Raw genomic sequence first — 25,008 nt, 5'->3', positions numbered from 1 at the left:
CTGTGTCCGTCTGTTGTTGGAGCGTGTCGTTCTGTTGATCAGACCTCTTCCTTCTCCTGTGATGTTTGCTGCCCCCTCTCCGTAGGGGCCTATTGTGTGTTCTTTCTTCTTTCCACGACCCGCTGCTCCTTGACCTAAAAAAAACGACTTGTTTGTTAACATCACTCATGGCATCATCGGTGGATTCAGACCCAGCAGATGTAAAGCCAAAATTGGCTGTGTCCGGGTCCTGTCTCCTTTTTATCGATCTCCTGTTGCGTTTAACTCTGCGTGTCTCAGAATTGCCCTTCGTGAAATGCCAGCCATATACTTTGCCTCTATCATAATCGTCCAGATCTCTGAACCATTTAGTCCGTTTCACTGACTCAATATCCTCTCTGTATTTTGAAAGTGAGGTATCTATCTTCTTTATGACCAGACCCCAGTCCTCTGATGTAGTCTTCTGTTTAATCTGGTCCTCTATTGCTTTAATAGACACAAGACATGCAGCTGCTTCAATTTGTAAATACTCAACATTCAAGAGCATAATGTCCAATGAAAACCTATTTGAGATGCTTTCAAATTTTTGGCAAAATTGAGCATTATCAGGTAATAACGTTGGCCTCAGGTGTGAACGTAGACCACGCGATATCCGTTTAACCTTATAATATTCTGCCAGCGTGACCATATGCAGATTTAAAGAGATATAACGTCTTTTCTCAATTTCCCATTTCCTCTGCAAGCCCTCCAATGACGGAGTGCTCAGGAAGGTACCATCAAAACTTGTGCCAGCTAATATCCTGGTAGAATCAGCATCAGAAAACCATACCATCTGTGTAGACTCTGGAACACCGCTCTCCAGACCAATATCCTCCATAGTGTCCAAATCGTAGGTGCACGCTAACACGGATCCAATGCAATCAAGTATGTAAATGGATGTCAGCAGCACACTTTTAAACACCCGCAAGGGATGGACACACAAATGCAAAAGCCAGCTATATCCTGTATCAGCATCTTTCTCCTGTTATATATATTTTTTTAAATGTGGATTTTAATTGTTTTTTTGTTTTTTTGTCTTGTCATAGATATTACGTGGTCTCTCCGACATGGCGACCTCCGTGCCCACCTTACGTCTCCTCAATTTATCTACATATATGCGTTATATGCTGTTTGATGTTTGATATATAAAATGCATTTAGCCATTTTTATTTTTGCATATCTGTATAGTATCTAGTGGATAATGCGTGTCTTGATATACCCATTATGGAATATTACCATTATTGGGTATAGCAAATTACGAGCATAAATGCATTTATGAATATCTATGTTTTACTACTGATTTGGACATGTGGGGCAGTACTTTGGAGCGATCTCCTAATAGATTTCCTAAATATAGTGGTTCCTTGTTGCAATGATGAGGTAATATTGCCTTTTGGAGGCTCTGTTGTCTGCCATCCATGTACAATAAAGTTTGTTGAAAGTCCTTGGACAATAAAGTTTGTTGAAAATCCCTAGACAAAAAAGTTTGTTGAAAGTCCCTGGATGATGATGCTGCACAGCTGCAGTGAAGTAAATGGAGACGCTGGATTGACACGGAGGCGCGCCATGGCAGTAATTACATACAACATGTGCAGGAGGAGGAGAGATCATGGCAAGACAGGTTGTGATTGGATATGTGATTAAATGTTTTGGTATATATATGTGCAGTGTATGGGGGGGGAGTGCATACTTGAAAAAGACGCAAGTCGAAATGTTGTATTACCATCTGTGAAGGAAATAAAAGGAAAAACCATTTTTGAAATCACCGTGTATGCTGCCATCGCTTTACATTTCATCTTGGAACTTCTGGATCTGATCGGGTCAGGATCTGTAAGGTGGCTTTTGCATTTGTGTGTCCATCCCTTGCGGGTGTTTAAAAGTGTGCTGCTGACATCCATTTACATACTTAATGTATTGTGGTCAGTAGAGATGATTTAGGTACAGATTTTGATATTGAGATTGTAGATTCACAGCAGATTTCACTCCATTCATCCCAAGGAGTGAAGTTCATCATGTATGAATATACCCTTATAATCGTAAAGCGGAAAAGTTGAGTAGTTGCTCATAGCAAACAATCAGGTTTTTCCTTTTTTTGGCTATACTGTATTTATTAGGCTCTTTTACATTTACATTTTGCATAGTTTTTTTTTCTGTTCTGTGTGTATCCATAGACCTCATTACCTTTTATGCATGCCAAAACACTATATTCCATGTGTCAGTGCAATTCAAGTGTATTCCCTAACGAAAAGGAAATGTCACATGAGATAAGACTAAACTCTTGCTGTTTTGTGAGTTAGTATTATACCAGGGTTTATTGTATAGGTGTCAGTAATTGATTCGGTGGTTTTCATTCTTTGTCATACACTTCTGCCATACCTGAAATTAACCACAAGATGTCGCTGTGCACTATAAAACATCTATCTGTTCCCTGGAAGGTTTTTTACTAACATATAATTTTTATAAGGTTGATTTTTAAACAATGAAAAAGGTGACTGTACAAACAAATCTAACAAATGTAGCTGCTAACGTATAAACAAGGAAAAGAGCATGTTAACAAAACATAGTCAAACAAGGTGGAATCAGTTTCCTGACTGAGCAGATATCTTATGGCCCTTTTACACGCAACGATTATCGCTGAAACAACTTAATGACTTTTTTGTATAAAATGCTGAACATTTATATGTGCAGATAATCATCTGTAATCTCTCCATTTCCCTCGTTAGCTGAAGGGGGGCGGGGTGTTTATGTGATAAACTCTGGCCAGAGGACTTTAATTAGTGTGAAGAATCTGCTTTGTCTCCTACTGACATGAGTAAACAAGTAGTCTGTCTTTAAAATGGCAAACAAACACCTCTCCACTCAAGTGATTAAAGGGGTTGTCCCGCGCCGAAACGTGTGTTTTTTGTTTTTTTTTGGTTTTTTTGTTTTTTTTTTTAATTTCCACGGTGAAACAGAAAATAAACTATATGAAATATCTTCAAAACGAGAGCTCATAAAAAAAAAATTTGTGGTCCTATTCGTGTTCAGCACACCGAGATGATACAGATTAGGAGCTTTTTATGTCAGAAACCGTTTCAGTGTTAACCAGTGTAATCATTGCATGTAAACGGGCCAGTGTTGTCAGCAGTGTGTGTCTGTCTGTCTGTAATATAATGTATGCATATATGTGAAAAAACGTTTGCTCCAAAGGTTGTCAATAGCCAACGTCAAAACATATACTGAACATAACCCGGTTTCCTCGAAAATAAGACAGGGTCTTTATATTATTTTTTGCTCCATAATATTCATTTTTTTTACATGGACAGCTGGTTGGGCACTATTAAAATTGTTTTTTTTTTTATTTAACTGTAACTTGGACTTATTTTTGGAGTAGGGCTTATATTTCAAGCATCCTCAAAAATCGTGAAAAATTTATGTTGCATTCTCAAAAATCCTGGAAAATCATGCTAGGGGTTAATTTTGGGGTAGGTCTTAATTTTAGGGAAACTGGGTATATCATTTTGCGTTACTTTACAGTGCTTCTACAAATGCAGCTGCAGACGAGTTGGGCTTGACTAAATTGCGTAGATTATGAAATGTGTCCTATTCTTCAGTCTGTGGTAAGTAATAAGTAAGGGCATGTTTTGGTTTCTAACTAACCCGTACTTTACCATTTAACATTTCAGGATTCCTACAGAAAACAGGTTGTCATAGATGGAGAAACTTGTTTGCTGGACATCCTGGACACAGCAGGTCAAGAGGAATACAGTGCAATGCGGGACCAGTACATGAGAACAGGAGAGGGATTTTTATGTGTATTTGCCATTAACAACACCAAGTCTTTTGAGGATATTCACCAGTACAGGTGTGTGACCCAGAACCTCAAGTGACACTTAGCCCATAAAACCTTTTCACCACCAATACATTGCAGCTTGAAATCCTCAAGTAAGGAGCTCTGTGAATCTCCTTGACTTTGCCTTCAATGTTCCTCTGCACATACCACCATTATACAAGCCACCATGCGTGAATGTACAATATAGATTACCCATGCAAATGCTATAGGGCCCTTGGCGAGCAAGAACCAGATCATGGTTGGTCCCATGCCCTTTGCTGCTTGGCAATAGTTACTGCAACGTTCACAGAAGTGCCGCCCGAAAATCTGTCCAAAGGTCATAGAAAGAGGATGGAGAGTGAAAATAGTACCGAGCCCTTCTGTAGAGGTTGATATCACCAAGACCTTCCTGCATTCTGCAGAAGTATATCAGCACATGTACTTATTGTATAAGGTAAAGAGCCTTAAAATTGGCGTGACGTGAGAATATTTGGTTACAATATAGATAATCTCAGAAAACCGTAGACTAATCTTGGTCCTGCCAATGTAATACTAGGCATGGACACCCATATTATTAATGGCCCTGAAAGTGACCCTACATATTGGATATGATCTAATGTGGGGCGGAGCCTGAACGCTGAGGAAAATGGCCGTGTGAGAGTGCAGCTCCTCCGGCAAGACTCCTCTGCAGGACCTCTAGCAGCAATCAGCAGCGTTGAGATGAAGAGAGTCGGGAGGGAGAGGGGATCGGAACCCTCAGGGACCCCGCGGACGAACAGAGGGCAGTCCGACATGCAGCGGTATCTTAAGGAAAAGGGCCCCCGCTCTCCGCTGTTTCCAGCAAAGATGGCGCCGGCTCAGCAATCGGCTGCACCTAACAGTAAGGAGGGGGAGGAGGGAGCAGCCTCGGACAGTGAGGATGGAGAAGCAGTGTCCAGGGGCTTCATGAAGGAGCTCCTCACGAAAGCACTGAGCCCCATTATGACTGAGTTAGGAGAAATTAAAGAGGACATTAAACATCTAGGTAGACGAGTAGAGGACCTGGAGTTGTCCTCCTCTGCCATTATTACACATGCCACGGAAATAACACGCACCCTAAAAGAACATCACAACCATATCAATAGAGCCCTCTTGATGCAGGAAGATCTAGAGAATAGAAACAGACGGTCTAATATACGCATCAAGGGGCTGCCAGAGACATGGGCTGCGGACTGCCTTAACAAGGTGACCAAAGAAATCTTTGCACTCCTCCTCGGAGCGGAGAGAGCGGCCCCCATTGTGATCGAAAGAGTCCATAGAGCCCTTAGGCCCCTCCCGGCGTCTGCGGAGCCACCACGGGATGTCATTTGCAAAGTCCTCGCATTTCAAGACGCCTTTGCAATCCTAAGGGCTGCCAGAAATCACAGGGACTTGAAATATTCTGAGGCCCCTATTCAGATTTTCCAGGACTTGGCCCCGTCAACCCTAGCAAAGCGCCGCCTTCTCCGTCCGCTTCTAGAGGCATTGAGAGAAAGGGGGATTAAATATGCCTGGTTGTTCCCCTTCGGCCTGGGCATCACTCACAAAGGCCGGCGGCTGAATATCCGCGATCCGGAGGACCTCCAGGCCTGTTGGCAGTTCCTTGAGATGGAGGCACTGGACCTTCCATGCTGGCTCCCCCTGCCTGAGCTGCCAAGGTTCACGAGCCTACCTTCAACAGCCGATTGGAACATGGCGCCCCCAGCTAAATCACCCAAGAACAAAAAGAAAAAGAGTCGTGACCCCACACCGGCGGGTGACTGAGGAACTTTTCGGGCCCATTTGTCTCCTGGAGAAGTGGCCTCCCCCGCTAGGCCTCTGCTTGCTGGACTGAGACACCTGTGCCGTAGCAGAGCAGAGTGACTTCAGCCCTTAACAGGGCAAACAGCAAAATTGGGGTCTACCCCCTATTGTTACTCAATTTTATTACCTTGTCATTTCCACCTAACTTGTTGAGATGCATTGTCTTACCGTCTGTGGAACTTCGGTAGTTTTACTAACCTCCAAGCTTTTGACTTGTAGGCTTATAGTACCCATCTGCTCTTTCTCTCCTTCCCCTTCTCCCTCCCCCTCTACTGTTTTCGCTTAATCAAACGTTACTGTTGATTTCAAGTTGTAAATTTTTAAATGGTCCTTAGGAGTCGCCCAGGGCAGGCTTAGTGCATTTCGGTCCCCATCTGGTTAACTGAGAGTTCCAGTGGTCACTTCTGTGACGGCTACCGTTCTGCACATCGCCCCCCACTGACCGTCCTAGGACAAATTGGTCTTTTCCATTTCTCATACTTTGCATTTATATTGCAGTGTTTTTATCCCTTCTGTGTATTCCTACCCTCCTTCAGTGTCTGACCCTATCCCCCTCTCACAACCGTCCTCCCCCTTCCGCTGATAAAGTGTTTTCTGATTTGCTAAACATTCTGTTCCTTCCCACAATAGTGAGTCGCCCAAACTGACGATGATCCCGCCAGTACCTACCGGGGACGACCGCTTCCGCCTTTCCTCGTTCAACGTGAAGGGACTCAACTCTCCTTTTAAAAGACATAACGTAGCACAACTCCTGAGAAAATACGGCACCAAGATCGCTTTCTTGCAAGAGACCCACTACAAGGAGGGTAAGTGCCTTGCATTACCGGGTAGACAGTTCCCACAGGGCTTCCACAATCCTCATCCGACATCTGCCTCAAAGGGAGTCTCTATCTTATTCCATAGGTCAATCACATTTAAATGCGATGCACAGCACACTGACGGAGAGGGTAGAGCCATCTTCTTGAGAGGACGCTTAGATAATTTTAAAATTACCTTGGCTAATTTATACACCCCAAATTCGAATCAGGTGACGTGGTTGTTAGGACAATTGGAGACCCTTAGGGAATTCGCAGAGGGCCCCATCATTCTGGGTGGAGATCTGAACCTGACGTTAAACCCCCTGCTCGACTCATCAGTCGGACGCTCCCAGATCTCACATCCCAAGCTGAGACGCCTATTACGATGTCTCTCAGAAATGGGCTTGGTGGACGCCTGGCGTCAGTGCTCACCATCCGCGAAGGACTTCACCTTCTTCTCCCATGTTCATGCCTCTTTTCAAAGGCTGGACTACTTCCTCATAGCCTCTAACCTTCTCCCACTGCTAATAGACTCCTCTATCGCCGCCACCACTGTGTCCGACCACGCACCACTACACTTAGATCTCAGACCCTTTTGTAACTCACCTCGGGAGTGGAGATGGAGGCTGAACACCTCCCTCCTTGATTCCGCAGACGACAAAGCTGAGATTGAAAGACAATTAAAGGAGTTCTTCGAACTCAACATGGGCGGGGATCAATCGGCCCCAGTGGTGTGGGAGACACACAAAGCGTTTATTAGAGGAGTTCTGATAGCTCTCGGATCCAGGAAAAAGAAAAGCCAACAAAAAGAAATAGACGACCTACTGAAACGTATTTCCAAATTAGAATATACTACTAAACTCTCTGCCAGCAAAGAGAACCTTTCCACACTCGCAGACATCAGAAAAGAACTTAATCTCTGCCTAGAAACAAGATTTAACAAACGATGCCTATACCTTAAACATATAGCCTTCGCCCAAGGAAACAGAGGCAGCAAGTATATGACTGCCATGATTAAAAAAGCCCGCTCTAGGAATCAAATTGACTCAATAAAAACACAGTCGGGCACTCGAGCCACTTCCTCTATAGATATCGCTGCGGAATTCCAACAATTTTATTCCCAACTTTATAATTTACGACCGCAACAGGACCAAAACGACAACAGCGAGATTAGTAAACCAATAGAGGATTTCCTAAAAAAGCTACCCCTTCCCAAATTAGATTCAGAATTAGCCAACCAACTCATGGCCCCCGTAAGGGAAACGGAAGTTGATGGAGTACTGAATTCCTCCCCCCCAGGCAAAAGCCCGGGCCCTGACGGTCTGCCCCTCATTTATTATAAATCTTTCCGCACCACGTTGGTACCACACCTCACAGAAATGTTTAATGCCCTCCTGAGTGGCGGCAGCCTCCCGAGACAGACTCAAGAGGCCCACATCACGTTGATCTTGAAAGAAAATAAGGATTCGGAGTTGTGCGGCAGCTACCGTCCCATTTCCCTAATTAACCTGGATGCCAAGTTATGGGCTAAACTCCTTTCTAAGCGTATGGAAGCCCTCATTCCTAATCTGGTGGATAGGGAGCAGGCCGGTTTTGTGAAGGGGAGGGAGGGGAGGGACAACTGCATCCGTGTCCTTCACGCAATGCAGTTCGCCCATACAAACAGAATCCCACTCGCCTTAGTAAGTACCGATGCCGAAAAGGCGTTTGATAGAGTCGACTGGCAATATATGAAAGCAGTCTTGCTACACTACAATTTCCCCCCTTCCTTCGTCGCGGCCATCTTCTCCCTATACGCTGAACCGTTTGCTAGATTGAAAATAAATAATATTCTCTCACCCCCCTTCGAAATAAAAAATGGCACGCGCCAAGGTTGCCCCCTGTCTCCCTCCCTCTTTGTCTTGGCACTGGAACCTCTGCTCCTACAGATCAGGGTGGATCAGGAGATACGGGGACTCACAGTGGGGGACTGCTCTTTGTCTGCAGCCGCTTTTGCGGATGATATCATTTTTTTAATCACAAACCCGGAAACGGGCCTTACCAGACTTGTTGCCTGTCTGGAACAGTTCGGAGCCCTTTCGAACTTTAAAATAAATTTTAGCAAATCTACGGTTCTGAATGTCTCGATCCCGAGAGCTCGCTGTGCGACTCTAATGGCGGACTCCCCGTTCTCCTGGTCCAACACTGCAATAGACTTTTTGGGAGTGAGACTGACAAGGAGGTCGGATGACCTTTTCGAAGCCAACTTCCCACAATTAATTACTAAAGTTAAAACCCTGCTACATAATTACGACCTCCCCTATATCTCCTGGTTCGGGAGAAAAAACATAATTAAATCCTACATACTCCCATTGATCCTATATCAGATCCGGTCACTCCCGATCCACCTGCCAACTAAATTTTTCAATACCCTCCGCAAGATGTTTACCAAATATATTTGGAGACAGAGGAGCTCCAGGCTGCCGTACAGCCTTTTGATAAGAAGGAGGGAGGAGGGAGGGATGGGGCTGCCGAGCATCTCCGACTTCTATACCGCATCACACATCAGCTACTGGGCGAAATTGACCATGCCATCGGGAGACCCCCTGCTGTTCCGGATGATTAAAGCTATATATGGCCCCACCTTGTTGGAATCATTATGGTTCCCCAAAAAGTCTGTCTATAGGAAAAGGGGCTACTGCCTGCTTCTGAGGGGCCCCGCCGAGGCATGGGATTCCTATGCAGAGGTGTTGGCGCCATCTCCTTCCCCAATCGCCCCACTATGCACCCTCCCAACACTGATGGGCCTCCCGTCAGATCCCTGCTCTGCCAGTCTCTGGCAAAAACTCAGTAGTAAATGCGTAGGGGAGCTTCAATCTCTATCCCATCTAAACCCTAGGGAGATAGTGGAGACTCTACTGCCCGACCAGCCACTGCTTTACCTTCAGAGTGCTCAAATGGGGGGTGTAATCAAAGACTTCAAGAGAACCCACACATCTACAAGACCCCACACGGCATTTGAGAGGGCGGTGGGGATGGGCAGCACATCCGCTGGACGAATAGCGTATCTTCGCAAGCAGTGCTTCCCGCCTTCCCTATCTTATAAGCCAGCGTTCCTCTCCTCATGGGAGAAGGAGCTTAATATAACTCTATCCTCCTCGGACACCCAGCTAATTCTAAAACTAGCACATGGACTATCCTCATGTATAATTAACCAAGAAGCACACTATAAACTACTAGTCCGCTGGTATAGGACCCCTCAGTGGCTAGCCGACCATAAGCTTACATCCACCAACAAATGCTGGAGATGTGATAATGGCCCAGGTTCATACCTACATATATGGTGGACCTGTCCACTCTTGTCGACCTTTTGGCAAAAGATAGCCGACTCCTTGAAAAGGATCCTACCCAACTTTACACTCACTCCTGAGGCAATGTTTTTGTGGAGGCCCTCGGGGGAATTTAGCCCATTGAGGCACAGACTACTAGCGCATGCAATTGACGGAGCGAAGGCACTTATCCCGCCTCTGTGGCTGCAGAAGTCTCCGCCTCTTTTTTCCCAGTGGAGAGACAGGATGGACCGGACCTATAATCTGGAGGAACTCTCCAGCTGGTCAAATGGCTCACATGAAAAATTCTTGGAGATATGGGGCCCATGGCGTAAAATACGCTCTGAGATCATCCCCCAGACCCACGGAGAGGAGGAGGCGGAGGCCGGAGTCTCGGCCTAAGTATATCTGGAGAGTTCCCTTTTCCATTGAGAGGAAATGCACATACAGAATGCTCCCTAGCCCCCACCCCTGATCTACCTTTCCCCCTTCCCGTCCTGCCCATCGTCCCCTCCCTCCCCCCGTCTTGTTAGTCATTGTTTGTCCACCCGCTCGCCGAGTTAGACTTATACTTAGGCTTAGAGAATAGCACTGGATTCCCTGCAATGTGTGGCGTATTCCTGTGAGCTGTTCACTAATGGATCCAGGAACTCTGACTCGCCTGTTTGTATATGCCATGTACGTTCTTGTTAAAACTCAATAAAACTTTGGATTTAAAAAAAAAAAAAAAAAAAAAAAAAAAAAGGATATGATCTAATGTGTATCTGCAGATTTGTTGGTGATATGTCTGCGACTGTCCCATTGATTTGAATGGGGTTTGTAAAAATCCATGCACTTCCTGGATATATGGAACAAAGAGTTTTGCAACAACTCTGATGTAGTTGAATTTTTCCTAACTGTTCCTTGACATCTGATCAGGGAAACCAGATGGGTAGGTTACATTATAAACCCACCCAGTCATTGATGATATACCACAACAGTAATGTATCTGGTAGACTCTTTTATCTCAAGCACTCCATCTGCCATTGAACTAAGATACTTGGTCAGCTGAACTGCGTGAAGAAGTTTATAACGTGACTGCTGTCAGTCAACAACAACTTCTGTATGTGTAGTCCCCATAAAGGTCTTACCCCATTTGGCAACCTCTTCTTGGTTTGAAGCTACTGAACCTCAGGGATTAACTAAATTCACTAAATAACTGCAATCAGATGCCAACTGCTGGGGAAACCTAATATTTAGCTGATGAATGAGCGACTATGTAATACACGGCCATGTTCATTATCTTAGAATGGGACCCGACTTTTCCAGTAGCTTGCTCTGCTCATAAAGGGTGCTCACGTGTGGGGAACACTTTGATGCCCACATCCATGCCTTACTGGGGCATCAGGATAAACTTGTAGTCTAGAGTCTCCAAAGCAGGGGTGTAAAAACTCCTTTTCACCGAGGGCCGTATCAGCCCTATTGCCTTCAAAGGGTCATTTGTAATTGTAAAAGTGTATAATAGTAGTGTTCCCCATAGTGACCACAGTAGTAATATGGTCCCCCATTGTGGCTCCAGTAGTAATGGTGAACCCCATAGTGGCTCCAGTAGTAATGGTGTTCTTTATATTGGACCCAGGAGTAATAATTTACCCCCATAGTAATCCCAGTAGTATTAGTGACTCTTTTGTCTTGCCCTCCCTTCTCTATTGTCTCTGGCCAGGGAGCATCCATACAGGCATTCCATTGGTCCGATCTGCAGCTGAGTCTGTGACCGCTGACTTCTCCCCTTGGCATCTGAACTGCATACAGGACGGCGCCCTCAGACATTGGAGGAAGAGGTCAGCGGTCACTGACTCTGCACTGCCCCACCAGGCCAGAGATGCAGGCTGGGTGAGTGGAATGCCTGCTGGGTCACTGTCTGGCCTTCAGGCCTCAAGTTTAACTTGTGTGCTCTAAAGCCATCGGTTAATGTTAATGCAAGTCCTTTTTAATATTTTACACAGGGAACAAATAAAACGGGTAAAGGACTCTGATGATGTTCCAATGGTGTTGGTGGGGAATAAGTGTGACCTCCCAGCTAGAACTGTGGAGACCCGACAAGCCCAGGACCTGGCCAGAAGTTATGGCATTCCTTACATTGAAACCTCTGCTAAAACCAGGCAGGTAGGAGCAGGATGTATTTTGCTTTATTGGTAATGAGATACAATCTGACTGGTATGGATGACTGTTTTACTGTTTTACCGATGGCTGTAAGTCTTTGTTCACACTGCTAGAATTTTCAAACCATGTCTGGTCCTGTACAGCTAGGAAAGGAGTCACACTTTTATTTATCCATCGACCTAAGTGCAAATTGAGGGACACTTGGGAAATAGTGACCTCCATAAGTAATTTCCAGCTGTCATTCAATAGGAAGCCTTATCAGGGAGCGACAAAAAAAACTGAACTTTAGTAAAGCAACATTTGATCAGCTGAGAATTACTCTTGGCAACATCAAATGGGACAACATCCTCAAAAATAACAGTACAGGAGACAAATGGGAGAAGTTAAAAAACATCCTATTAACCTTCTGTGAGCAGTTCATACTCCAACCTCATGTGGCTCAACATGACCATAAGGGGGCAATAAGTAAAAGCCTTTAAATGACTAAAACAAGTGGACAGTGAAAAAGCGCTAAAAAAACCTGAAAAAAACAAATTATGTAAGAAAAAGATAAAACCTGCAAAGGAGGAGGCAGAAAGACTTATTGCCAAAAAGAGCAAAAAAACCCTTAAACTACTTTTCAATTACATAAATGGAAAAAAGGATTTGCCCTGAAAGCACTGGCCCTTTAACCCCTTAAGGACATGGCCCCTTTTTTTTGTTTCCTCCATTTTCTACAGTGTATACAATGCAACAAAATGACTATTCGCCCCTCCCCCCAACCAAGGGTTCTAATAGAACTAAGTGACATGATAAACAGACCGCTATTTCTTACATCTTGGGACTCTAATTAGACTGGACAATCACTGGATTGGCACATTGCCAATGTGGTTCAAATATGCAAAAAGGGGTCAAGAAGGGAATCTGGTAACTACAGGCTGGTAAGTCTCACTTAATTGGAAAAATATTCAAGGGGTTTCTGAGAGATGCCATCCTGGAATACCTCAAGGAGAACAACGGAATAACTCCTCACCAGCATGGGTTCATGAAGGGTCGATCATGTCAGACCAATCTGATCAGCTTCTACGATGAAGTAAGCTCTAGGCTGGACCTGGGAGAGTCTTTTGATCTTGTATATCTGTATTTCTCTAAAGCATTTGACACCGTGCAACATAATAGGTTGATATACAAAATAAGACAGCTCGATCTGGGCGAAAATGTGTGCATCTGGGTTAAGAACTGGTTCAGAGATAGAAAACAGAGGGTGATAATAAATGCTTCGTACTCCGATTGGGCCACCGTCGCTAGTGGGGTGCCACAGGTTCAGTATTAGGCCTCATGTCCACGGGGAAAATCAGGCCCGCTACGGATTCTCCATGGAGAATCTGCAGCGGGTCCCTTCTGCCCCGCGGACATGAGCGCTGAAAATAAGAATAAATCAGAATTAACTCACCTCTCGCACGCTCCGGATCCTTCCTTCGCTGCCGCGTCATCTTCTCTGCGTCGCGGCCGGATCTTCTTTCTTCGGCCCGGCGGATGCGCAGGATGACGTCGGTGACTTGCCCCGTGCATGCGCCGGCCCGAAGCAAAATGATCCGGCCGCGACTGAGAGAAGATGGCGCCGCTGCGAAGAGAAGAAACGGAGCGGGTGAGTAAAATCTGATTTTTGTCTCCCGTGGATCCGGACGGCTTCCATAGGCTTCCATAGAAGCCCGCGGGAGCCGTCCCCACGGGAGACCCGCACGAAAATGGAGCATGGTCCAGATTTTTTCATGCTCCATTTTTTTTAAAATCACTTTTATTGACCATCCGCGGGTATTTATCTACCCGCGGGTGGTCAATGCATCCCTATGGGGTGCGGATCCGCGGGCAGGAGAAGAGTTAAAATCTGCTGCGGATTTTAATTCTTCTTTTGCCCGTGGGCATGAGGCCTTAGGCCCCATTCTGTTCAATATATTTATCAATGACCTGTTAGAGCGGCTGCACAGTAAAATGATACAAGATAATACAACGGAGGACAATGTGCGGCTACAAAAGGACCTAGATAAGATGGGGGATTGGGCAGAAAAATGGCAAATGACGGTTAATGTTGATAAATGTAAGATTCTCCACATGGGCAGGAGAAACAGATGTTACCAGGTCTTTCTGGCAGGTTTTATACAAATCTGTATACAGGTGTGTGTGTATATAATATTATTCTGCCCTTCCAACTGGTGTCCTGGATTGTAAGTGGTCTTGTACCTTGGTGTCTCCTGTATCTCGCAGGGAGTAGAAGACGCCTTTTACACACTCGTGCGAGAGATCCGGCAGCATAAGTTGCGGAAGCTGAATCCTCCCGATGAGAGCGAGAAGGGATGTCTGAACTGCAAGTGCGTTGTATCCTGACCCTGGTAAGCAAGTCGCCAGCCGCTGTTTTCTAACAAAATGTTCATAAATGCTCCCCACATTCCATAAATACAGAATTTTGTTTTAAAACCTTAAGTTGACCCTCTGGCTTCTGCACAAAATTGTATCTCAGGACAGGAGGAGAATGGTATATTACCTGCTGCCAGATTTAGGCCCCATTTTCAGCCTTTCGAGATGGCTGATGCAAACGTCAGACTAACACTACCAATGCACTGTGGGGATTAGATAGACTAATAATGTACTGCACATGCTCGGATTGGCCACAGCAGATCACGTGATCAGCACTGGTCAATCAGCAGATCACGTGATCAGCACTGGTCAATCAGCAGGCAGTACAGAGTGTGCCTTAGCTAGTGAGAAAATTGCTGCAGCCGTCTTTGATGCCTGAAAATGGGACTCAAGACTTGGGGATCGGAGGGGCAGCAGAGAACTGCAGATAATATACCCTTTTGTCCCAGGATAGAATTTAGTCTTAAATCCAAAAGGGTCACTTTAACAAAAGTACAGTTTAATGTAATAGATTCATTTGGCCACATAAGGGAGCTATATAATTATTCTTTCTGTGGAGAAACTGGACCGATTTATCAACCTGTTGCTGCTGTAAAACACAGTGCGTGCGTGTGTGCGTGCGTGCGTGCGCACCATAGAAACATACTATATGGATGCTGTGGGATTCTTGGAGAAAAAAAGCCCAGTGGTGGTTGCAAGGACTTGAGCGAAACTCCTTATATTCATAGAAACGTTTTTTTTCGTAAATAAGAGGGTGGAAAATTGGCCCAAAGTTCATGAAAATTAGATTGGAAGGATAATTGCAACACCCCAGAGGGGTTACCCTGGGCACCTGGCTAACATGAAGAGCTGGGATAAGGGATAAGTGTTGTCTCGTCACGGTGGTACTTACCAGGCTCTGGTCCCTGAGGGATGACATGTTGCAAAGGCCAGAGCAGGATTGCAGGCCAGTTTCGACACCCCTATGATAGAGAATGCCAATAAAAGGGATGGGGGGGGGGGGGGGGGGAGTAGTTGTACAAATCACTTGTGACGCCACCATTCCCACACACCGGTATTCTATGCGGTGGAGAAATGAACCCAGAGACTTTAGTACCTCGGGTCCCCAGGAACAGTTAGGGCCCGGTATTACTTTTACTGAAGAATAACTCGTATAACAGATAGTGCAAGTACAATTCACTTTACATGGTAACAGGCTACAGCTCAGAGACCGGGAGGATACAAAGGATGAATACGGTCCATATTCTCTGTATGTCACTGCTTCTGGATTGGGAGCACTCCAGAGGAGGAAGGGGGTTGGGGTTACTCCCCAAACACTTTGGCAGACAATTACTAAAGGAGGCTTAGCCAATATACACCATGCACGGTAGATACGGAGGTGGATGTACGACTAGTTGGTATTCCACCAAGCCCTGATTCTGACTTCCATTTGCATCTAGTGGGAATTTATTAACCGGCTCATTCTGTGTTGAGTGTTTTGTTCAGAGTATAGGTACTTTTAGTGATAATAATAAGTTATTTTTTAATTGTTTTTATAGTACAATCAGTGATGAAGTTTAGTAAATTCAGACTATTCTTGCCCCAGTGAAACCAGTATAAGTGACAGACTGCTGAAGTCAGCATGTCTGTCACTATACTGTGCTGCCCGCAGATAGACATATAAGGGACTGACCGGGTTCCCTTTTAAGAAACGTCTATGGTCTTAAGATTAAATTGTCAGCTATTTATTGTGGCTACTGCTTTTGCCCATTTTGCCCATGTCATAGCATGAAATAGTTTATGGAGAATAGATATACAACGGGTGGACAAAATCTAGAAATGTGGTATAACATGGATGCATTAAAATCGGTCTCTGCATGTCTTATTTAGTATGATTTATAATCCCATGTAACTTAAAGGGGTTGTCTCGCGAAAGCAAGTGGGGTTAAGCACTTCTGTATGGCCATATTAATGCACTTTGTAATATACATCGTGCATTAAATATGAGCCATAAGGAGTTATTCACTTACCTTCCCTGCGCTGGCGTCCCCGTCTCCATGGCTCCGTCTAACTTCAGCGTCTAATCGCCCGATTAGACGCGCTTGCGCAGAAGGGTCTTCTGCCTTCGGGTCTGTTCGACAGCAGCGGCGTTCTGGCCCCGCCCCTTCTACGCATGATCGCGTAGCTCCGCCCCGTCACGTGTGCCGATTCCAGCCTCCTGATCGGGCGATTAGATGCTGAAGTTAGACGGAGCCATGTACATGGGGACGCCAGCGCAGGGAAGGTAAGTGAATAACTTCTGTATGGCTCATATTTAATGCACGATGTATATTACAAAGTGCATTAATATGGCCATACAGAAGTGCTTAACCCCACTTGCTTTCGCGAGACAACCCCTTTAAGTAGAGGTAATATGACACAGATGCTGCCGGAGCAACAGGTTCAATTGGTCAGGGGTTTGAGCCACTTAGCTGCTGTTACCAGCTGGCTCCCAAAACCACCCAGAGCAGAGCAAGAGGTGAAGTAAACACTAATTTGGCAGGAAAGCTCAACCATGTTGTTGTTATAACACTACAGTTTTCTTTTTTTTTTTTTTTTTGTCTTGTCAGGATCGCAGGTCACAGTCTGACCTGAATGTGTTCCCCTGTTCTGCTTCTCCGGCCAAGTGCCAGATACCCAGGTGGATAACTATTAGAAGAGATTAGAAGACATCAAGCCTTCTGTGGAGACGTCTGTAAACCGTCAACCATGATTACCTGGGTATTATATTTCCATATCCAGGAATGTATTGCCTTCTGGATGTGCTGAGTGTATACCACAGGTAGTATTAATGCCAACAAAAGGGTTAATGACATGACTGTTGGCAACTCAGCGGATCTACAACTTATTAGTCATTATGGTACTAATATCAGTATCATTCCTTAGAGGTAAATCTGGATCTCTGGATGAGCAACCTGGTCCTGCATGCAATGCCCATATTTCAGCCGAAGGGCCCTTTAAGGAATACGTCATGTCATTGATTACAAGGATCTGTTTGGCATGCTCCAAAGTAAAGAATTTTACCTTGACATGTCTGCTTATGTACTTCTTGATTAATGTCCATTACAATACCAAGAAGTAAGAAAAAAAATTCAGACCTGAAATAGTCTGAAAATCTGCAAAATTTAAGTAAGATCCTAATTTAAGTATTCAGTATGATGTGTGTGACATGCTGATTGGTGCTTGAAAAAGAACCATAGCTGCTGTGAAGTACAAGTTATTTCCCCCACGATATCTATACAGTAAGAAATAAAAATCATTTGTGATAACTATATTTACTCTTCCGCTTTTTTTCATTAGTGTACTAACTTTTCATGAACCTTTATTGCAGATTGTTTGATTACATACAAGACTGTAAAATTGTAAACTACGTAATCTTCATGTATGTTCACTCAGGGCAGCTATACACATTAGATGGCCGTCTGCTCTGCCGAGTATGCATGCATTCGAAGGGTATGTTCAGCGGAATTCGGCTCTGATTCCCACCTCTGTAAACCATGCATTTTTCTATGGTTTTTGGCACAGCTTGGCACGTGCAATCTGCCCTGTCAATGGGCAAAACCCACGCGCGGAATTCCAATGCAGAAACGGCATCTGAGAACTCCATTGGCATTGACGGAGGAAATTCCATGGCGATTCTGCTGTTTGAACATATCCTAAGAGTAGAGGGAAGAAAAGCCTCTGGCAGCTGCTTATCTCCCGAATACAATGAAACCGGCAGTTGAAATCCAGCTACCCAATCCTTATTTCCCCCAACATCTGCCATCAATGGAGTGCTGGGGGCTGTCATACATATTAGATGATTGTCCGGACTTGCTGAAATCAGCAGGTTGGGACAGTATGCATTTAATGATGATGGCCACTCTTATTGTTGTATCTTGGGTTATGGTTACAAGGCTTGTTGACTCAAAACAAGCTCTACTCTAGATATCATGGGTGAGGAGACTTTTGCTTGAGACTCTGGTTAGCCATTCGTTTAAAGGCTCACATCTACCACTGTAGTAGTAAAGGGATAACCACATTGACTGGCAAAATCGATGGGCTGCTGCCATCTTTGGAGCAGAACCAACATCAATTAGCTGAATGAATTGGGGGCTGTCATATTATCGAGGTTGTCTTTGATAGACAAGGCCTCTATAGAGAAAGCAAGCTTTATAGAAGACAGGCTCAAGCATCTAATATATGGGTAACAATTGGGACCAAACCTTTACATAATTTGTAGGCATTATATATACTTGTAGCTATCTTGCAAACTTGAAATGCAATAAGTTCCTCATGTGCTGAGTCAGGATATATTTTTGGGAAAGCAGAGGGTAAGTATTGCCCTCACCTAGAGAGGTTCTGTAGTACACAGTTTGGTTCTCGCACTTGAAGATGAAGCCCTGGGTAAGCCCCAAGGAATAGCTGTACACTAGGAGGCCACTGCTCATGTCGTGGTGGATATAAGGAAGTAATCTTCTGTATTACAGGTACAGAAACGGCATAGTTTGGAACTGGACTTGCTTATACCCACCATAACCTGAGCACTCCAGCTGGCATGTGCAAGTACCAGCCGTGATCTCCTCCTACATTGATTAGCAGGTTTCTTGGCCTATCCATCTATATGCAGTGCTATAGGAGTTCAGAAGTTGTAGCTCTTGAAAGCGTTTTTGGTGTCCAAATCATCAGTTGGTTTTCTCCAAAAATCATCCAGTACACATTTACCATAGCCTTTCTTTTTTTGCCTCATTTACACAAACAACGTATTGGGAAATATTTTTAATGAGTTTTCTGGACAAAACCTATGGATACAATCCTGAGGTTAGGTTAGCGGTTAGTGCCCTATGGGAGTGAAGCCAGCTTAGGGCACTTCTGCCATCCCCTCTGACTCACATCTGGGCCACTGCACTGATAAAGCGCTCGGAGATTATGCCTCGATGGGGATTCTCAGTGATTTACCATTAATGACCTATCCTGAGGATAGATTATCAATAGTTTTTGCCCAGAATATATCTTTAAAGGGGTTATCTGTGTTGAAGCTTCCATATAAAAGCTTCTTCTCCATGAACCAACATAACAAATTGGCATATACACCCCTCCTCCGGCTCCCACTGTGTCTCTCTCCGCCGCTCCGGGTCTCCCATCTGACATCATATTTACAGGCTGCTCCATCCTTTTTATGGGACGTCACAGGCGCTGCCGCCAACGACAGAGCTCAGCAGTAGGTGGTTAGAAAATTGCAGGACAGTCCAAAACAGGAGTCGGCGGGCTGGAAGGATGGCAGAGAAGAACTGCAAGTAATCTATCCCCAACCCTTCTGGTCCCGGGACAGAATTTTAGTTCCAAAACGAAAGTTTGCTTTAAAGGTATATTACTAATTAAAACCACATATTGAAATATTTTCAAATTGAAGATTTCTTTTTATTCTTCTCTTCTGTACATGATTATGGGAGCCATCTTGCATAAGCTTCTCTTAACAGCATTGAGTTATATGCTTACAGGAAACACATGAACCATAGGGTCTTGTAGTCTAGAGAGGTTTTATTAACTTCTATGGAAGAGTGTTCTAGGCATGCTCAGTGACCAGCATAGGGCTGACTTGGAAGTAGGTGAGCCTTGATTGTCACTTCTTGTGAATTTTAGATCCTTTTATGTATAGGTGTTACTTGCTATTATAATCTTGCCTGTTATGATAATGAGATGACTACTGAGAAGTAATCTATACAGAACAGGAAGTCTCAACACTACAAGATTTCAGGATGGTTTTAAATATAATGACATGGAAAATTAAACTGTTTTATATTAAAAAATTAAATTATGCTTAACATAAAACTTAGATTTAAAAAATTGATAATTTCATGATGACGCAATCCCTTTAAGGCAGGAATTACTGTATCTTTATTTTTTGGTTGTTTTTTCTTTATACGTTTTTAGTACTTTTTTTTTCTTTTTTTTTAATTTTAAACAAATTTTGCAACAAGTGTCAATATATTGTAGTATTCAGTATTACACCAAATGCACGGAGTCACTGACAGAGTGCATTGGGTCTCTATAAGGAGCAGGCACGACGTGAGGAGGAGAAGCTGTATGCAGCACAGGATGGCTTCTCCTCATACAGCGCATGCATCCAGGCAGGAATATATCTGATGGATGAAATGGCTAATTTAGACCAAAAAAGAGAAGTAGTTATTAATAAACTATATTCTGTACACTGCAGTACCTGCACTACATATGACAGTGCAAGATCACTGATGGGAACCACTAAAACATAACTTTTATTGATAGTAAATTAAAATTGAACGGGGACTACTACCTAAACACAGACAAACCTATAATAATCCAATACTAGTGATGCAGTAGAGCAAAAGAAATTGGGACAGAGAGTTGTCTATTTCCCATCGAGGCCCAAAAATGTCAGTATCCTTCAAAACCCTTGTTCCTTGATAATGGAGCAGGAATTATAGTGGCTGGCCTTGACTGCCACAGGACACCACAACTATATGACAATGCGACTCTATTTAGAAAGCGTGTGCTAGAAACAGATACCTCTAATTTAACTTATTCTCCGAATGGGTGGGGAGACTGTTAACCCTTTGCAATCCAATTTTAGATTCAAGGTTTCCTAGGGGGCTTTCTCTTTCTGCCATTATACAATGGCACCATCTGCTGGCTAGAGCCAGTACTGCGGTATGGGAGATGCTGGAGAGGCCCCCGACAACAGAGCGGCCAGTGATCTACAGTAAGAATATCCTGCTAGACGTCTTCCGACATCGCAGCTGTACAGCCTTCAATAAGAATGTCTTTAGACGTCAGACAGTGGATTGGAAAGGGTTAATAATAACCGGATGTACTGTCACATGTCAAACTGAGAGGTGCCAGCGATGATGTAGCAATGTATCTCACATTATTTAGTAGGTGTTTTATTTGAACTAATGCCAATACACAGTGTGTCGTGATTTTAAAGCCACTGCATTTTGATGAACAAGCTGCTGTGCACATCAACATTTGCACCATAGAGAGTCACAACCAACTGCGGATTGGGCTCATGATTTCATAAGGAGTCTGTTAATGTGATTCCAGATCTCCTCACTAATCCTCCTCTGTGCTGGCAGCTACATAAATAGCAGTGTATTCGTTAGCTATTCATATTTAGATACACTGTCTCACTGGTCTATAGCCAATGGGTGTTATCCCACATAGCTATCTCGCTAACTAATGAATACTAATGTGTGCTGTATCTGACAGCCTGATTAAACGTCATTGTCTGAATGCTTTCCTGATAAGCCAGCTAAAACATCATTGGGGCTGAAACCTGTTTAGGAAATTTAGACCGATAGTAAAGAATCATAAGGCAGCTCAGCACCAGCATCTAGTTTCTATGCATTAGGCCGCCTGCACACGGGCGGAAATCCCGCGGCGCGATTTCCCGCGGGATTTCTGCCATTAAAAGCCTACATAGGAGTGCGTTACAATAGGCACTCCTATGCAGACGGCCGCGCGAAATGCCGCGCGTCAAACAAACCACGGCATGTCCTATTTCTGTGCGGGGCTCGCAGAGCCTCGCACAGAAACATCACTCACCCGGCCGCCGGCTCCGGTCTGCGCATGCGCCGGCAGCCAGCACATGAAAGAGCCGGGGCCGCCGGGCGCGGGTGAGTACGCGCTGCTCCCTGCAGGCGCTGGGGTCGGGTCCCGCAGCAAGAATTCTCGCCGCCGGATCCGACCCGCCCGTCTGCAGGCGGCCTTAGTTAGCGGGATAGCTATATGGGATAACACCCATTGGCTATAGATGTGTACATTGGGATAAGTACCCAAGCAAAGGTGGTTTCTGGGCAACTTTCCATTTTGCAAAGTTGAAAAAAAATGGAAACTCTTGTTTAAGCCCTCCCCACACAGGCATTTTTGTACAGCGTTTAGCGCTGCCTTTTTAGCGCTGTAATAAACGCTGTACAACACTCTTATTCAATTTAATGGGGCTGTTCACACAAGCGTCAAAACACAGTGTCTTCAGCGCTGCGCTTTGACAGCGATGCATGTTCTATCTGTGGCCGTTTTCAGCCGTGCGTCGTCCATTGAAATGAATGGGCAACGGTTTCAGTATTGATGAAAATGTGGCACAACTTGTACTATGTTTTTGGCAGTGCTAAATGCAAGCACTAACTGCACTACCTAAAAAAATATATCAATACTCACCTAGCTGCCACCCACGGGGCTGTCAAGCTGCTCCCCAGAGCTCCAGGCAGACTGCCGGCCACTTATCGCCGACAGGGCATCTTTTGCTAGTGACGGGGTTTGAAGAACCTGCCTCCAGCAAGAGATTGCTCTGATTGGCTCAGCCAGTGCTCGTGAAACCAATCGGAGCCAGCGATCGATGAACCAATCACAGCCATTCAATGAATGGCTGTAATTAGTGCATCCAGAGCTGGTTGTGATTGGCTGGGCACGCTGACATTCGGCGGGCTCAGCCAATCGGAGCAATCTCTTGCTGGAGGTGGGGTCTTCAAACCCCATCACTAGCAAATGATCCTTTGTTGGCGATGACAAGTGCCCGGAGCTCTGGAGAGCAACGACGGGAACCCGGACAGGGCCAGCTAGGTGAGTATTGTTTTTTTTTTTTCAGCATCCTTGGCTGCGTTGAAAACACAGCCAAAACAGTGTAAAAAATGCATGACAAGGCTGCTGAAACCACAGTAAACCGAGCGTTGAAAAATGCTGTGTTTCTGCAAATGCCTGAGTCCAGCTCCCTGTGTAGACAAAATGTAAATGTGTTATCTCTCCGTTTAGATGGAACGATTTAATTGTTCTGTTTAAACTCTGGCAAACTACTGAACGACGAGCAGAATCGTGAGGTTCGCGCTCGCCGTTCAGTTTCAACCAGCATAACCACCAGCGCGGCTCGTGTACTTATCATGCTGTTTAAACACTATTTTCAGTGTTTCATTATGGAATGTGAATCGCTGAGCGATAAATGCCCGAGGACTGCCCAATTTTTAATGACTGTCATGAAGTCTAATTGGGCTGCCTGAGCACGAATGAGCTGGTGATGAAGTCCCCCATCCTCCGGCAAGCATGAATCATGAGATTCTTGGCCCGTGTAAAAGGGCCATAAATGTGTTTTTTGTGTTTTTTGCTTTTTTTTCGTTTTTTTTTTTAACTCTTCCCCCAACTGTTTCTCCTTTCGCAGCACTGTGTACTGCTGGTAGACTGCATGTGTCTAAATGAAAATGTTAAAGGGGTTGTCCCGCGCCGAAACGTTTTTTTTTTTTTTTTCAATAGCTCCCCCGTTCGGCGCGAGACAAACCCGATGCAGGGGTTTAAAAAAAAAAAAAAAACGGATAGTACTTACCCGAATCCCCGCGCTCCGGTGACTTTTTACTTACCTTGCGAAGATGGCCGCCGGGATCTTCACCCACGGTGGACCGCAGGTCTTCTCCCATGGTGCACCGTGGGCTCTGTGCGGTCCATTGCCGATTCCAGCCTCCTGATTGGCTAGAATCGGCACACGTGATGGGGCGGAGCTACGAGGAGCAGCTCTCCGGCACGAGCGGCCCCATTCAGAAGGGAGAAGACCGGACTGCGCAAGCGCGTCTAATCGGGCGATTAGACACTGAAATTAGACGGCTCCATGGGGACGAGGACGCTAGCAACGGAGCAGGTAAGTGAATAACTTCTGTATGGCTCATAATTAATGCACAATGTACATTACAAAGTGCATTAATATGGCCATACAGAAGTGTATACCCCCACTTGCTTTCGTGGGACAACCCCTTTAAATGGAAAATTTTTAAGATGCTACTTTATATAACCTACCGGTATCTATACAATGGAGCTGCATCAAAAATTGCATATGTGATTCCAGGGTTAAAGAGTAGAGATGAGCGAACGTGTTCTTCCGAGCTTGATATTCGTGCGAATATTAGGGTGTTCGGTATGTTCGTTATCCGTAACGAACACCATGCGGTGTCCGGGTTACTTTAACTTTCTTCCCTGAGACGTTAGCGCTTTTTTTTGGCCAATATAAAGACAGGGAAGGCATTACAACTTCCCCCTGCAACGTTTAAGCCCTATACCACCCCCCTGCTGTGAGTGGCTGGGGAGATAAGGTGTCCGCCTGATATAAAAGTCTGCCCCTCCCGCGGTTGGATGCATTCTATATGCGCTCAATGGGGCCAGCGGCAGCAGCGCTGACCCCATTGAGAACATATAGAAGACAAATCCTTCTTCTCTGGCACAGCCTGCAGGAGCGCCGCAGATCATCTAAAAACGTAAGTAATGCTTTTTATTCTTTGCTCCACTGTATTGCCGGCGTATAAGGTGACAGTTGGGGGGTCGTCTTATACGCCCGGTCGCCTTATACGCCGGTATATATTTTTAGTGTAACACATTTCTGGATGAATTGCAGGAAAGGGGTTATATATTTAACCCCTTTCCGACCATTCATCCTGCGATCGCGGGCAGCCCATTGCATTCAGTGGAACCTGCTGTATTGCCGCTCCATTGAATTCAATGGGCAAACATCGTTCTTCTCTGCTACAGCTGTTACAGCTGTGCCAGAGGAGAACGATCTTTATGCTGACAGTGGGGGGGGGGGGCACTCTTGCCGCTATTGTGGCTTAATAGTGGGACCTGTGAACTTGAGATGCAGCCCACCATGTAGCCCCTCGCCTGCCCTATCCGTCACTGTGTCATTCCCATCACTTTCTTGAATTGCCCAGATTTT

General features: G+C 44.9%; 1 protein-coding gene across 1 annotated transcript; it reads left to right on the top strand.

Annotated features, from left to right (window-relative positions):
• Nucleotides 1-3,656: 3,656 nt before the first annotated feature.
• Nucleotides 3,657-17,549, top strand: LOC136581738 (GTPase HRas-like; the record flags this gene model as incomplete). Its single annotated transcript, XM_066582362.1, has 4 exons — nt 3,657-3,862; nt 11,741-11,900; nt 14,142-14,266; nt 16,880-17,549. Coding segments are annotated over 3 exons (486 nt in total), but the record flags the coding sequence as incomplete, so codon positions are not given.
• Nucleotides 17,550-25,008: the final 7,459 nt, after the last annotated feature.

Source organism: Eleutherodactylus coqui, chromosome 11, assembly GCF_035609145.1.
Source record: "Eleutherodactylus coqui strain aEleCoq1 chromosome 11, aEleCoq1.hap1, whole genome shotgun sequence".
Lineage (NCBI taxonomy): Eukaryota > Metazoa > Chordata > Amphibia > Anura > Eleutherodactylidae > Eleutherodactylus > Eleutherodactylus coqui.
This window is presented reverse-complemented; position numbering and strand designations above follow the sequence as displayed.